Source organism: Drosophila albomicans, chromosome X, assembly GCF_009650485.2.
Source record: "Drosophila albomicans strain 15112-1751.03 chromosome X, ASM965048v2, whole genome shotgun sequence".
NCBI classification, from domain to species: Eukaryota; Metazoa; Arthropoda; class Insecta; order Diptera; family Drosophilidae; genus Drosophila; species Drosophila albomicans.
Window position 1 is genome coordinate 23,083,662 of NC_047627.2, and position 13,243 is coordinate 23,096,904.

The 13,243-nt window shown below is 39.9% G+C and overlaps 1 protein-coding gene across 2 annotated transcripts in view; it reads right to left on the bottom strand.

The window, feature by feature from the left end:
• The window catches only part of LOC117569504 (uncharacterized protein DDB_G0271670), a 99,843-nt gene that overhangs the window by 7,864 nt on the left and 78,736 nt on the right, over positions 1-13,243 (bottom strand). For both annotated transcript variants that reach the window (XM_034250730.2, XM_052008683.1), the window contains 2 exons: positions 11,772-11,966; positions 3,824-3,950 (listed from right to left, as the gene is read on the bottom strand). In XM_034250730.2, coding sequence (XP_034106621.1) covers positions 3,824-3,950; positions 11,772-11,966 — 322 coding nt within the window. The remainder of the gene's footprint in view (positions 1-3,823; positions 3,951-11,771; positions 11,967-13,243) is intronic.

Sequence of the window (13,243 nt, forward strand, 5' to 3'; positions counted from 1 at the left end):
AAACACAGCAATGACTTAAAGGCTACCAATCAACCATTCCCCCGCCTTCCCTCTGCTCCATCTTCTACTTCTTCTTCCTACTCCTTTACCCCCCTTCCTTCCTGTCGCCTTGCCCTTCTGCTGTCTTCTGCCTACAAAATTTATGCGGTCCAAGCTAATCCTCATGGGGATTTTTCTTTAAAACGTTTTATTGTTGCCCTCTCCTGCTCTCGCTGACTCCCTGCCTCTTCCTGCCTCTCCCTCTCTCTTTCTCCCTCTCACTCTTCCATTCTCCCTCTACCTCTACCTCTACCTCTACCTCTCCTCTCCCTTTCTCCCTCTTCCTCCTCCTCTTCGTCTGGTGCTTGCCTCACCCACAGCAGGTAAAGCTGCTTCTGCTCCTTCGCTTGCCTCGCCTCTTCCTCTTCCTGTTCCTGTTCCTCACCCTCTCTTTCTCCCTCTTCTTCTCACCGCACCCACAGCAGGTGAAGCTCTTGCTGCTCCGCCTTGCCTACTTTACTTTAAGGCCTGTCGACTGCAGATTTCCCAGCTGCCTTGTAAATTTATCGCATTAAAAAGTGTGAATTTCGCTCGACTGGCGCACAGAGAGCTTGCTCTCTCTCTTCCCCTCTCTCTCCCACTTCCACTCCCCCCCTCTCTCTCTCTCTCTCTCTGTCTGTCACTGTTGGCCTTTGTAATTTCTGGTTCAGCTTGAACTGAGCAACCGCTTCACACTGTCATTATGTAAATGAAATTGTGGCGAATTATTATTTTTATTTTCTTCCCTTCTCCCTTCTCTTTTTTCCCTTTTCCCTATTTCTCTCTTTCTCCCTTTTGTCTTGGCTTTCGCTTTGTTTTCGCGCTCGCTGCGTTTTCTTTTGTTTGTTATTTGCGTAATTTATTTATTTATTTTCGAGCCCTCTGTTACACCCATTCCTCTTCCTCTTCTTCTCCTCTTCCTCTTCCACCAACGTTCCTCGCTTGTTTACTCGCTTCGTGTATTTGAGTACATAATTCATAATTTGTGTTCTCTTCTTCTTCCGTTCGTTCTTTCAAAGCAATAAAAGTTTGCTAGTTAACAAATCATTGGACAAGTGAAATTTCACTCAGGGGCATTCGATGCCTTCTCTGTTTTTTTTTTGTTATGTGTTTTGATTTCGCCTTACTTCATGAATATATTTTTATATTGCTGCTGATCTCATCGATTATTATTATAATAATATAATATTACATTAGTTTTATGCTATTCCAGCATTTTCCTATTACTCAAAATTCAATTTGCAGCAAATTCGAAAACTTCGAAATCTCTCTCACTTTTTTTGTTTTACATAAAATTCAAATTGATTGATAATCTTGCTGTGGAGAACGTGCGTTGGGCTTGTTATCGATAAATACGCATCAAATCGGCCTCGAAAAGAAGAGAGAAGGAGAGAGGGGAGCGGGACTCAACAAATAGATAAATCGCTGGCTATTTTTGTGAGGTTTTTGGCTCAGGAGTTCTGAGGAAAAGAAGATTACGCGACGAGCAAAAAAAAAGAAAGCGACGCCGAATTGAAACAAAATGAAAAAGCATAAAATAATAAATTGCGGATTTAATTTAATTTCGTGCCCACTTCGAGGCAAGTGAACGACAAGCGAGAGAGAGAGAGACAGAGAAAGCGAGAGAGAGAGAGAGAGAAACGTCAGGAGAGAAACGCATCATAATAAACGGCTTTTGATGAGCAACGAAAGCACTTAAAAGAAAACGAAATAACAAAACCACAAAGCAACAACATGACAAAACACTGGACGAGGGAGACAGAGAGAGAGAGCGAAAGAGAGGGGGGTAGGGGCGAGGGGGGTGACATTCACAAATGTGCTGTCCGAGCAGAGTCGTTTCTTCGCTTTTTTTTGGGACTACGTGGCACGTGATTGATGTGCGTTTACTTATTGTGGGGCATATAGACGAAAGACGAGTGGCGAGAGGACAGTGGAGAGGGACTTGTGGCGAGTGGCGAGAGGGGAGTAGCGAGTGGCTAAAGGGGCCAAGCTACATTTACAGTTGCTGTTTTCGCAATCAGCAACACACACATACACAATTGTCTCGCAGTGTGCTAAAAAACGAACAACCACAGAGGGAGAGAGAGAGAAAGGGGAGGGGAATGGGGAGCTGTAATAGTCGTACTTACGAGTACAACGAACAGCGACATGCAATGAACTTTGTGTTTGGATTTGTCTGGCCACAGCATACCCTGCAATGACAGCACAGACGAATGGGGTATGCAGTTGAGTGAACTAAGTTTATCTCAGTTAACCTCTAGTCAGTACTAACGGAAATCGAATTCGTCCCCTTTAAGGGGAAGTAAGTTGATCTCAGTTAACCTCTAGTTAACTCTTATCATACAGATAAAGTGTGTGTTAAAAGAAATAGATTTTCTTGAGGTGGCATTGAATGAACTAAGTTTTAGTTTAGTTATCTTTCAGTTATCACTTATCTTACAGATAAGACTTATAGCAGAGGTAAGTTCAAGTTGAAGCTCAACTATCGAATAGTCTCTAAGCTATCTTAAATTGTAGCTGCTTTTTGTTAAAGTTAAAGACAATGAGGATAAAATATACCTGAATAAGCAGAAAAGTGTCAAATAAAGTAATTCTTATCAGAACGAAAGTATAAGTTAATCTCTAGTTAACACTTATTGTACAGATGAAACATTTAGTAGAGGTAAGTCCAAGTTGGAGCCCAGCTATCGATCAGTCTTTTAGTTAGCTTAAAATTTACTTTCTTTTAAAAATGGATGAAAACGAAATAAATAATATACAGTTGAAGCAGCAGAAAAGTGGCACATATCTTTACTAGACAGCTAAGTACTAAATTATAGCAAGGTCTGAACTTATGAGAGTATAATTTTAATTTCAGGCGTTTCTCAATTCTTTCAATTTCATTCTCGTCGATTCAATTCGTCGATTCGTCGATGCAATTCATGAGATGAATAACTGAGGTGCATAAACCTCTCATCAATGAGGATGTCAATTACTTTTACTATACTATACTCGTCCTATAAATTTAACATAGCGAAAGTTAACCTTCGATTTAACTTACATATGGAAATGCGATACTTTGACAAGAGAACTTGCAGTCCAGTCTCAAGTGGAATTTACTAGTCTAGTTTCGTTGTTGGACGTCACCGTCGAAAGAAGACATCAAGGACACTCGGGGTCTCAAAATGTGGCTAAGCTCGATATTGAGTAGGAAACAAGAGATGAGAAGGCTGAAGGAGGCTGAGAATTCAGGAGGAGTCTGTCGGCCTCCTAGGGCAGCAACCTGTCATAAAGATTTCCATTTGAGCAGGAAAGAAACAAAGAAAATCAGAAGCAAGGGGAAGGGGAAGAGAAGGAGGAAAATTAACAGCGCGTCAAATCAGGGCGGGATTTTATACAATTTTTATGCGCCTTTTATGATGGATTTTTATTGCTGCCGCTTATGCCTGAAGTCGCTGTTGTTTTTGTTGTTGTTTCTGTTGTTGTCCATGTTCGAGTCGTGTTCACGTTCGCGTTGTTCCTTTGCATTAGAACATGAAATTGTTTGCATGCCGCGTGCCATAAAACACACAACAGCTAGCAAATTTGGGGATTAATACCGAGAAAACTTTGTTTCGTTCGTTTCGCCTTCGCTTTCGCCTTCCATTTTCTTAGCCTAATGCCAAAAGGCCATAAAAGGCGGCTTTGGCCAAACCGAACACCTTTCCAATCGTAAATCAAAATCACAATCAAAATCAAATTCGAATTTAAGCTAAATCGTGCATGAAAATGAAATGTGGAAATGTTTCCCAACTTAAAACGATCTAAGAAAGATTCTTCTACTTACTCATGATCCCGATTGTGCTTGTAGGAATCGCGATAGCGCGTGCGCAAGTTGCGTCTCAGCTCGCTGCTCTCGTTCGTGTTGTGGCTGTGGCTGTGCGAGAGGGAAGCCGGGAGGAGCAAAGCCATTTCTGAAAGAAAAGAGTGAAAGAAACATTAGGGAGAACACCAAATATTTTGGAATGAAAATCAATTTGTTAACACGTTGCGTCAAATGTTTGCCATGTCACGTGTGCGATACGAGAGCAAACGAATATGAGTGTGTGTGCATGGAAGTGGAAGTGCGTGTCTCGGCGCCTGAGGTTATGCTACACACGTGTGGCGCGCAATGTTTGCATTGCCGAGAGTCGAGTTAGGAAAGGGAAAACTGTGAACTGTGAACTGCGAGCGAAATCAAAACATGCCATTAGACGGGTGGCGACGCAATAACAAAGCGTCAGCTGACAAAGACAACAAACAGCGAGACGGCTAAGTACGAAGAAGCAGCCAAACAAACGGGTAATGCGTGGCGCCCAACATGCGTAGGAGTTTCTGACAATGCGTGGCGCTCAACGTGCGGAGGAGTTGCTGTTGCAAATGTGCTGCAGGAGTTAAGGTGAGTCTGCTTTGTGGTTGCAATCACTTTCATTTAATTATTACTAATTTATCAAGCTTAAGCGTGAAAGATAGATAGAGAAGGAGAGAGAGAGAGAGAGAGAGAGAGAGTGAGAGAGAGAGATGGCTGCTTCAGCACATTTTGGAAGAGTTCAAATGCCAAAACATTTTAAGGCTAAACAAATGATGATGGTCTAGGCTTAAAGTATTTTTTAAGAGTTTCTAGCCGAAACGAAAGAGCGAGTGAGAGTGGGAGGAAGAAAGGGAGGGACATACTGCACATATGTAATGCATAATTTTGGGCGCCAGCAGCCTCACAACTTATGCAAATTTAACAAGTCAAGGGCCACAGCGTCGCCCACAGCGCGAGAGTGGAAGAGGGAAAGGGGAGAGGGGGACGGGGGTTTACATTTGCATAATCAAATGCCATATTGTTGTGGTACACCTCCCACCTCCCACTTTCCCCCTCCTTCCCTTTCTCCACCCCGTCTTTCTGCTCTGTTTGCGCCGCAGCCTCAGTCACATTTTTCATCTCGGACGATTATCAAGTTGGGCAAGCAGCAGCAAACACACGCGCACCACAAGCACACACACACACATGTGCATGAGGTAGCTTACACACACACACACTCGTACACACACACACACACAGTTGCCAGTTAATTGGAATTTAGCACATGGCCCGTAATTCACATCCCGTTTGGCAGTCTTCTTAGACTGAGCAAGCGACTGTGTGTGTGTGTGTGTGTGTGTGAATGAGTGAGCGAATGAGTGAGTGAATGAGTGAATAAGAGTGTGCAGCAATTATTTTTATAACGTTAATGAGCACTGCGCATTATTGTGGCAGCCGATGGCGACGATGACGATGACGACGTCGACAACGATGACGGCGACGACGATGATGATGACGACAGTCAGCGCCAAAATTGCGCGCACGTCTGCATTACACTGAGCGACAGAGCTTCAACTTTAGCTGGATTAAGCATAGTCATGTCTGTCTGTTAGTCTGCCTAATGCACTCAAAAATACTGAAATATACCAAATAAAAACTTAAATATATTTTCATTACTAAATATATTACACTAAATATATACCAAAAATATACCACATATAACATTTGGAATATATTTTTGGATTTTGCTATGTACTATTTGGTATACTTTAGGAAATACTGAAATATACCAAACATAATCTTCGGTATGTTTTAATAAGAATACTGAGAAATATAACCATTGGCATATTTTAGTATTTTTACTGTATATAAGCTTCGGTATATTTTTAAAATTTTGCTGAATATCAATACCCTAAAATATACCAAATATTACATTTTGGCATTATTTAATACACATCATTCGGTATATTTTAAATATTTTCCGTTATATTCTACTAATTTCCTATTTCCTGTTTAAATTGAATTTCCTAATTTAAATTTAAATCTTTTTACTTTTTCAGCAAAGAATTTTTCTTGAACTTTTCTCGTCGTATTAGTAATTGTCATGCTATGCAATTCTTAATTGCTTGTTAGTCGACTATTTTGGCAAGTGTAGCCATCAGTTTGCGGCAGAGTATACTCGGTATTCTCTCACCTGTAAGTGGCACTGGGCATTTGTAGTGTCACGTCTCCACTTCCAACTTCGCCCCTTCTCATTGCCCCATTCAAAACATTCACACTCCGGAGGAATGTGCGCAATTTATGTGCTGGGAATGTGTGTGTGTGTGGTAAGCGCGTTTGTTTACCTTAATTATTACACACATGCCGAAAAAAGGCAACCTCAGAAGGGGAAAGGGGAGAGAGGGAGAAGGAGTGAAAGAGAGAGAGAGAGAGAGAGAGAGAGAGAGAGTGAGAAAGGTGAGAGACAGTCAGCGTATAGCAAAACCTTGTTTGTTAGCAATTAACTTGGCATTACACAATTTTTAATAGCATACTTAAGTGCGCTCCGCTACTTCAACATCTCTCCCTCCCTCTCTTTCTCTATCTCTCTCACTCTATCTCTCTCTGTTGCAGCCTTTCGCTGTAATTAGTTCGCTTTCGCTGTCCATCTTAGTCTCAATCTGCTGTTCAGTCTTCGTTTTCGTCGTCGTCCTCGTCTTTGCATTTACTTTGTCTTCAACGTCTTTATATTGTATTGAATTGGCGACCAGGCCAATTACGCAATCACATACCCTGTAATCTGCAGACGAGTCTGTTAAGCAACGTACAAAAAGTGAAGAGTCTTTAGCTAATCGATGTTGTCAACAAAAATTCTATTATTGCAATTGTTTCATTCATTTCATTTGTAATATCAAAGAAAGTTTCAATCTAAAAGTAGTTACAGGGTATCTGCTAGGTCAGTCATTGCCAGTTGCAATTAGTATTCTGCCTTTCAATTCAATTTCAATTTTCAATTTCATTTGCAATATAAAAACAAGTTATAGTCTAGAAGTAGTTACAGGGTATCTGTTAGGTCAGTCATTGCCCGTTCTCAGCTGCCAGTCTCCTTGTAATGTAAGCTGCAGCTGCTACAAAGAATGCAATAGCCTTAAAGCTGACGACCCAAGCAATTACATGAGAATAATTGCACCTAAAATACCCTGTAAGCTGTGCTCTGAGAGGTAGTTTGGTTCTTACATTATTTACGAGTTATTTATGCGTTTATGCGAACTTTAAATTCCTCAGAGTTTGTCAAAGTGTTAGATAGCTAAGAGTGTAAACTTAATTACAGGGTAACTCATAGTCCACATAGTTAGTTCAGTTGGCTATTCAATAAGTTGCTGCTGGTGCAAAGTATGCAACAGTTTTAAAGCCCGTGTCACGCTCTGCTTCGCAATTTGCCGCTTGGCTTTGTGCAGTTTCCTTTATTAACTTTGTCGCTTGCTTTGATCCTCTCAGCCTCTCCGCTCCCCTTTCTCCTACCTCTATTTTTTCGTGCCGTTTTTCTTCTCGTTTTTTTTATTTGCCATTGTTGCTATTCGGTTTTATTTTGTTTTGTTTCGTTTCGCTTGGCTTTGTTGCTGTTTCAGCTTTCGCTTTGCGAGCGATTAAATTGCGGATTTCCAGCCATGTTTGACCACAGACCGCCGCTTTCTGTTCTGCTCTCCTCTCTTCTCTCTCCCTTGCCGTGTTGCTGTCCATTGTAATCGACATTTTAATGCCCTGTAATTGCCTGCGACGCCAAAGTCAAATCCAAAAGCTAAAGCCCAACCCCAAAAGCCAAAGCTGAAACAGAAACTGAAGCTGAAAGTGAAGCCAGCAATTTGGAAGACAAACAACACAAATAGAAACACACAGACATGGATAAACACACACACACATACGCACGCTTAACTACAAAGATACAGCTAATAATAGCAATAGACTTTCGTTCGCTCTATCTCTCTCTCTCTCTCTCTCTCTGTCTCTCTCTAGTGTGCTTAACACTATAAACAGCTTAAAACAGCATTATGGGTATTAAATTTACGTACGCAACTGCGAGTGCGTAAATGAGCGTGTGTGTCTGTGTGTGTGTCCGTGTTGATGTGCTTGATAATTAGTGCATACGGACAGCGCACAAAAAGTGTTGCCTACTTTTGTGGGCAGTGCGAGAATCACGCATAAAATCACAAAGAGTGTTGCCTACTTTTGGACGCACATCGAAAATCAGTCGCTTACTGCAATCGTAATCGGCTGTTCTACACCAAACGCTCGCTATGACGAATGACGAATGCAGTTGCAGCTGTTAATAAACTGCAATTTAATGCTGCAGTTAATTTTACTATCGTGGTGAAAATCTGTGCACTTCGGAGGGATTAAATCGCATTCACCGTTAACACTTGGCAAAGCTCTCGACATTTTTGTTATGTATGTGTCTTTATTACGAACTACTTTCGTGCAGCTCTCAACTTTCAGCTTTCATTCACTTCAATTTGGCGCTAAACTCTCATTAATTAGATCCTTTATGTGCTTTGGCTTTAACACCCTCATGCATGTGTCCTGTCCTGTCCTGTCCGGTTTGGTTGTGTTTCTTTTCTATCCTTTTGCGCCATGCAGGTTATGCAGAGAGCTAAACAATTTTTTAATGGCTGCAATCAAAGTTTTAATTAAACGCTTAAAGAGAGACAGAGAGAGAGCGGACAGAGAGAAATAAACGAAAAATAAACGCGGACCACAAGGATAACTAAATTCAGCTAAAGCTAAAGCCAACGCCACAAACAGCAGAAGGGGGGTGAAATGCCATGCAGGCACGTGCAAAGTAGGCGGGGCGGAGGAGGGGCGAGGCTAATGGAGCGCAGGCGACCCAAAACATAAACAAAAACAGCAAACTTCTGCTGCGATTTTTAATAGTTTTTGTTGTTGTTTCTGCTTTTACGTCTCTCTTTTCGTTTCGCTTCGCTTCGTTTGTTTTTTTGCTACTGCATTCTGTTTGCTCTTTGCATCGGGGTTTTTTTTTCTATGCTGCACTTTGAGGGCGGCACTGGAGGCGTGGCCATGTGTGTGTGCCGGTGGCGACACTTAGCCAAATATAATATGGCTTTTATGTCAGCCACTTGCAGAAAATTGCTTTGGCTTTCGCTTTGGCTTTCGCTTTGCCTGCCGCAATGCTCGAGGAGGCGACACTCGAGTGTCGAGAGTGGGGAGAAGGGGAGAAGGGTGGCGGGCAATGGTGGGGGGGGGGGGGGTCTGGAGACAGATCGTCGCAACTTCGCAAACACGTGCGCTGACTTCTTGCGCAGTTTTTTGGCCCTCAGTTTTTGCCTGCTGCAATTTAAGAGATGCACACAAAACGTGCGTGAAGTATGATCGGTTCTCTGATACCCTGTAAGAGGTACGCTTAGTTCTAAATTCTGCCAGCGAGTGATGCTTTTTGACATTATGCAGCACTTAGCAAACTTAGTTTCTATGATTCTTGCAAATTTTACCAAATATAACATTTGGTATATTTTAGTATTTTAGTGGTATATTTTTAGACTTCTTTGGTTAACAGTTTGTCATAGTTTGCACATTATGGTATACTTTGCATATATAATATGTTAATATACCAAATATGTCTTTTGGTATACTTTAGTATTATTTCAGCATTTTAATTTGGTATATTTAAAATTAAGGAATTAATAATATGGTATATTTTATACTTTTTGGTATATTTGGAATTAAGTACAATATTAATATACCGAATATAGCCTTTGGTATATTTTTAGTATATTTGTTTTGCTTTAATTCATAATGGGTAGCGCATATCTCACAGTCGAGCACACTCGCCAGTAGCTTTTTTACTTGTTCTTTACTTATTTTATTTATTTATTTTATTTTTTGTTAATGTAGAATAGTGAATAGCCGTTAAAATTCTTCGTAGTTGCTAAATATATTTAAGCTAAGCAAATCTAATAAGCCTGTATTTCAAGTTGCTAATAAAACACTAAAATAATTATGCCTGTGAATAGAAATTCGAGAATGTAAATAATATTTAGTTATGTGATCTCTCACTCTGTTTTTCTATACCCATTGGTTTAATTTTATAATTAGTTTAAGAAGTTCTGTAAATCCAAAATAAATAAAAATGTACAAAACAGGCATACCCTTTGCCGGCTTGTCGTAGAGGGTATCAGCAGTAGATGCGCTGCATCAAAATGTTGCATACTTCGCGGCGCTGGCAACAATGCAATTCGCGCCAAGTGCGCGCTAAGTGTATCAACATATCAACATGCCCATCAAATATGCACAGCGACAAAAGGGAAAAGGGACAGAGTGAGAGAGAGGGAGAGCGAGAGGTAGCAAATGCCATAAGAACAGCTGCTTTATAAATTATTTGCTCTATGTAAGTGCATGTTTTTCAGTGTGGTTCATATTAAATATAAACAGCGTATTCAAATAGCAAGACACCTCGAAATTCAAGCATCATTTTTAGGGTTGCGAACGTGCTTCAAAAGGAAGCAATGCGAATGAATTCAGTTTTTTCATGGCTATGTTATGGAATGCGCTTTGCCAACCTTAGAAAGGAGTCCTGTAAAAATCACTTATTTCACTTTTTTAACTATAAATCACAGACGTTCTTCAAGTACGGCATCAAAGATCTAGCTTTAAAATGTCGAAGCATTGTCGAAACAAATTTGATTTAAAAAAAATCGAATTTTCGAACGTTAAATACCTAACAATGCTTTGAACTAAGCTAAATAGTTGAATGAATGTTATAAATGAAATATATATAGTAAAATTGTAAGTCAGAGAAGAGCTTCTATATAAACATTGATACATGGTGAGTCGAGTGTACTCGACTGTGAGCTACACGCTACTGATTTTCTTAAAATATACCGAATTAATATTCTGAAACAAAATACTAAAATAATAATACCAAAGGTAAAATGTTGTGAAAAATAAAATATATAAAAGATACTTTAATATACCAAAGGTAAAAAATACGGAACTTTACCAAAGTTTATATTTTGTAAAAAAAAGTACTAAAGTATATTGAAGGTTATATATGGTATACTTTAGCATTTATCAGTATATTAGATAGAGACGGACATGGTATGGTAGAATACTGAAGCTTATATTTGTTTTAAAATACTAAAATATAGCGAAGGTTATTTTTGGTAAAAATACTGAAATTCTACAGCCACAATATCATGATATACTTGTATAATCTTCATCATGCGCCAATGTTTTCATATTTGGTTTATTTTACTATTTCTCAGTATATTAGACCGACTAAAAGACGGACATGTCTTTATCAGAATATATAATATATACTTTATGGGCCGAAGGTCTCATATGCCAACGGTTATGTTTTAGGAGTTTCTACAATATTTGACAGACTAAAAGATGGACTTGGCTATATCGCCTCGCTAATTAAGAATATATATACTTCATGGGTTGAAAGTCTCATATACCGAAGTTAATATTTGGTATATTTTAGCATTTTGAAGTATGTATATTAAACAGAGAGACAAATGAATTTGGCTACGTCGCCTAATCTAGTCAAGAATGCTATATATACATTTAATGGGCGTGCCGGCAAAGTTATTGTCATATTGCTGCCGCTCTGCTGCCTTCTATTCTAATATAGAGCTGGCCAGAGAACTATGAAATTGCTTGCATTTTGCCGTTTATCCATCACAATGGCATCGCCGTCGTTGTCGCATTTCTAATTCTATTTATTGCAATCTGGTCTAAGTCAGCGGGATGCGCTTTTAATTAACATCTGCTGTCAGCTTCATTCAGAGCCACTCAGCTTTGCTCTATTCAGAGTCGTAGTTGCAGTCGCAGTCACAATTGGGAATGGAATGCGAGTGCGCGACCGTTCACCTTGCAACACGCCGCTGCATGCAACACACTTTTAATTAAAAGTGCATTTCATTAAAAGCCCCCCCAAAGTATGTCTAGCTGTGTGTGTGTTGTTACTTACCACGCAAAATCTTCTTATCGCGATGGCCATGACAGCGATATCCCTGGCAGGCGCGCTTCTGGAGGAGCGTGGGGCAATGTTTGCCCCCGTTTTGGGCCGCCTGAAGGATTTGGCGCGTGCGCTGCATCATCCCGCTGCCGCAGCTTTTGTCGCACTCGCCCCAAGCTCCCCATTCGCCCACTTGGCAGTCCAGCACTGCAACGAAACAAAGAGAGAGAGAGAGAGCATTAGACCTGAGACAGAGAGAGTAGAGAGCTTAGCTCGATATTCAAATACATGGAATTCGAAACACAGTAAAGCTGACGCCTGTGAAATAAACTCGATTTAATTAAGAGATTTGTTTTCATTCACTCATTCAATTACTTGAGCAAACGTCGTTGCGGCAACTTTATTTGCATTTCAAATGCATTTTCTTTTCATTAGTGCAATGCTTGTAAAAATATGTTTTCGTTTTCCATTCAACTTTGCTCTCTTGCAATACATTTAACATATATATCGGAGCTCCACTGTGCTTCGCATAGCATATGAGTTGCAGCTTGATTTTCAATTAAATGCGACTTTGGCTGCCGTTGGCCGTTCGTTATCGCGATTTACAATTCTAGTTGCGAATGGAGAGAATGAAGAGAGAGAGAGAGAGAGAGAGAGAGAGAGGCCAACACACAATCGTAGTTGGTCAAAATTCCTGCTGCTGCTGCATTTGGTTAACTGCAGCAAGATGACGTTCAAGTTTCTTAATTAAAAAAATGCGCAGACCGGCAAAATTAATTAAAATCCATTTGCCTTGATTACACACAGAGCTCCTTTGGCTTTGGTTTCAGCGTTTTCAGCTTTTTGGTTTATTATACCCGCTACCCAAAGGGTAGAAGGGTATTTCAACTTTGTGACTCCCTAGAATGTATGTAACAGGTAGAAGGAGGCATCTCAGACCCTTTAAAGAATATACACAATAGAATAAGAGGTCTATCTCTTATAGTCTCATCTCTATCATCGTCTATCTCTTATAGTGTTCATGCGGACGGAATAATATTATATATATTCTTGGGCTGCGATGATATAGCTAAATCCGTCTGTCTGTCCGTCCGCATGAACACCCTAATCTCAGAGACTATAGGAGATACACCTCTTATTTGTTGTTGTGCTTAAGCACAGATCTAGTTTGTTTCAAATTTTTGCCAAGCCCACTAACGGATCTTAGCTGCTTTAGCTGCAATCTGGTATATTTTTACCTCTCTAGTATATTTTGAATATAGAACTTTATCGTACATATGTCACAAATATTATCTTCACTATATTTTTAATATTAATTATTATTATTTTATATTAATTTGGTATACTTTTAGACTGATTTGGGTGACAATCTTTTTTGCAATCTGGAAGTATGTTTTAACTTATTATATTCTTAAATTAATACCACACTATTGTGTTTTATTCCAAACGGGTATCTCACAGTCGAGCACACTCGATTGTAACCT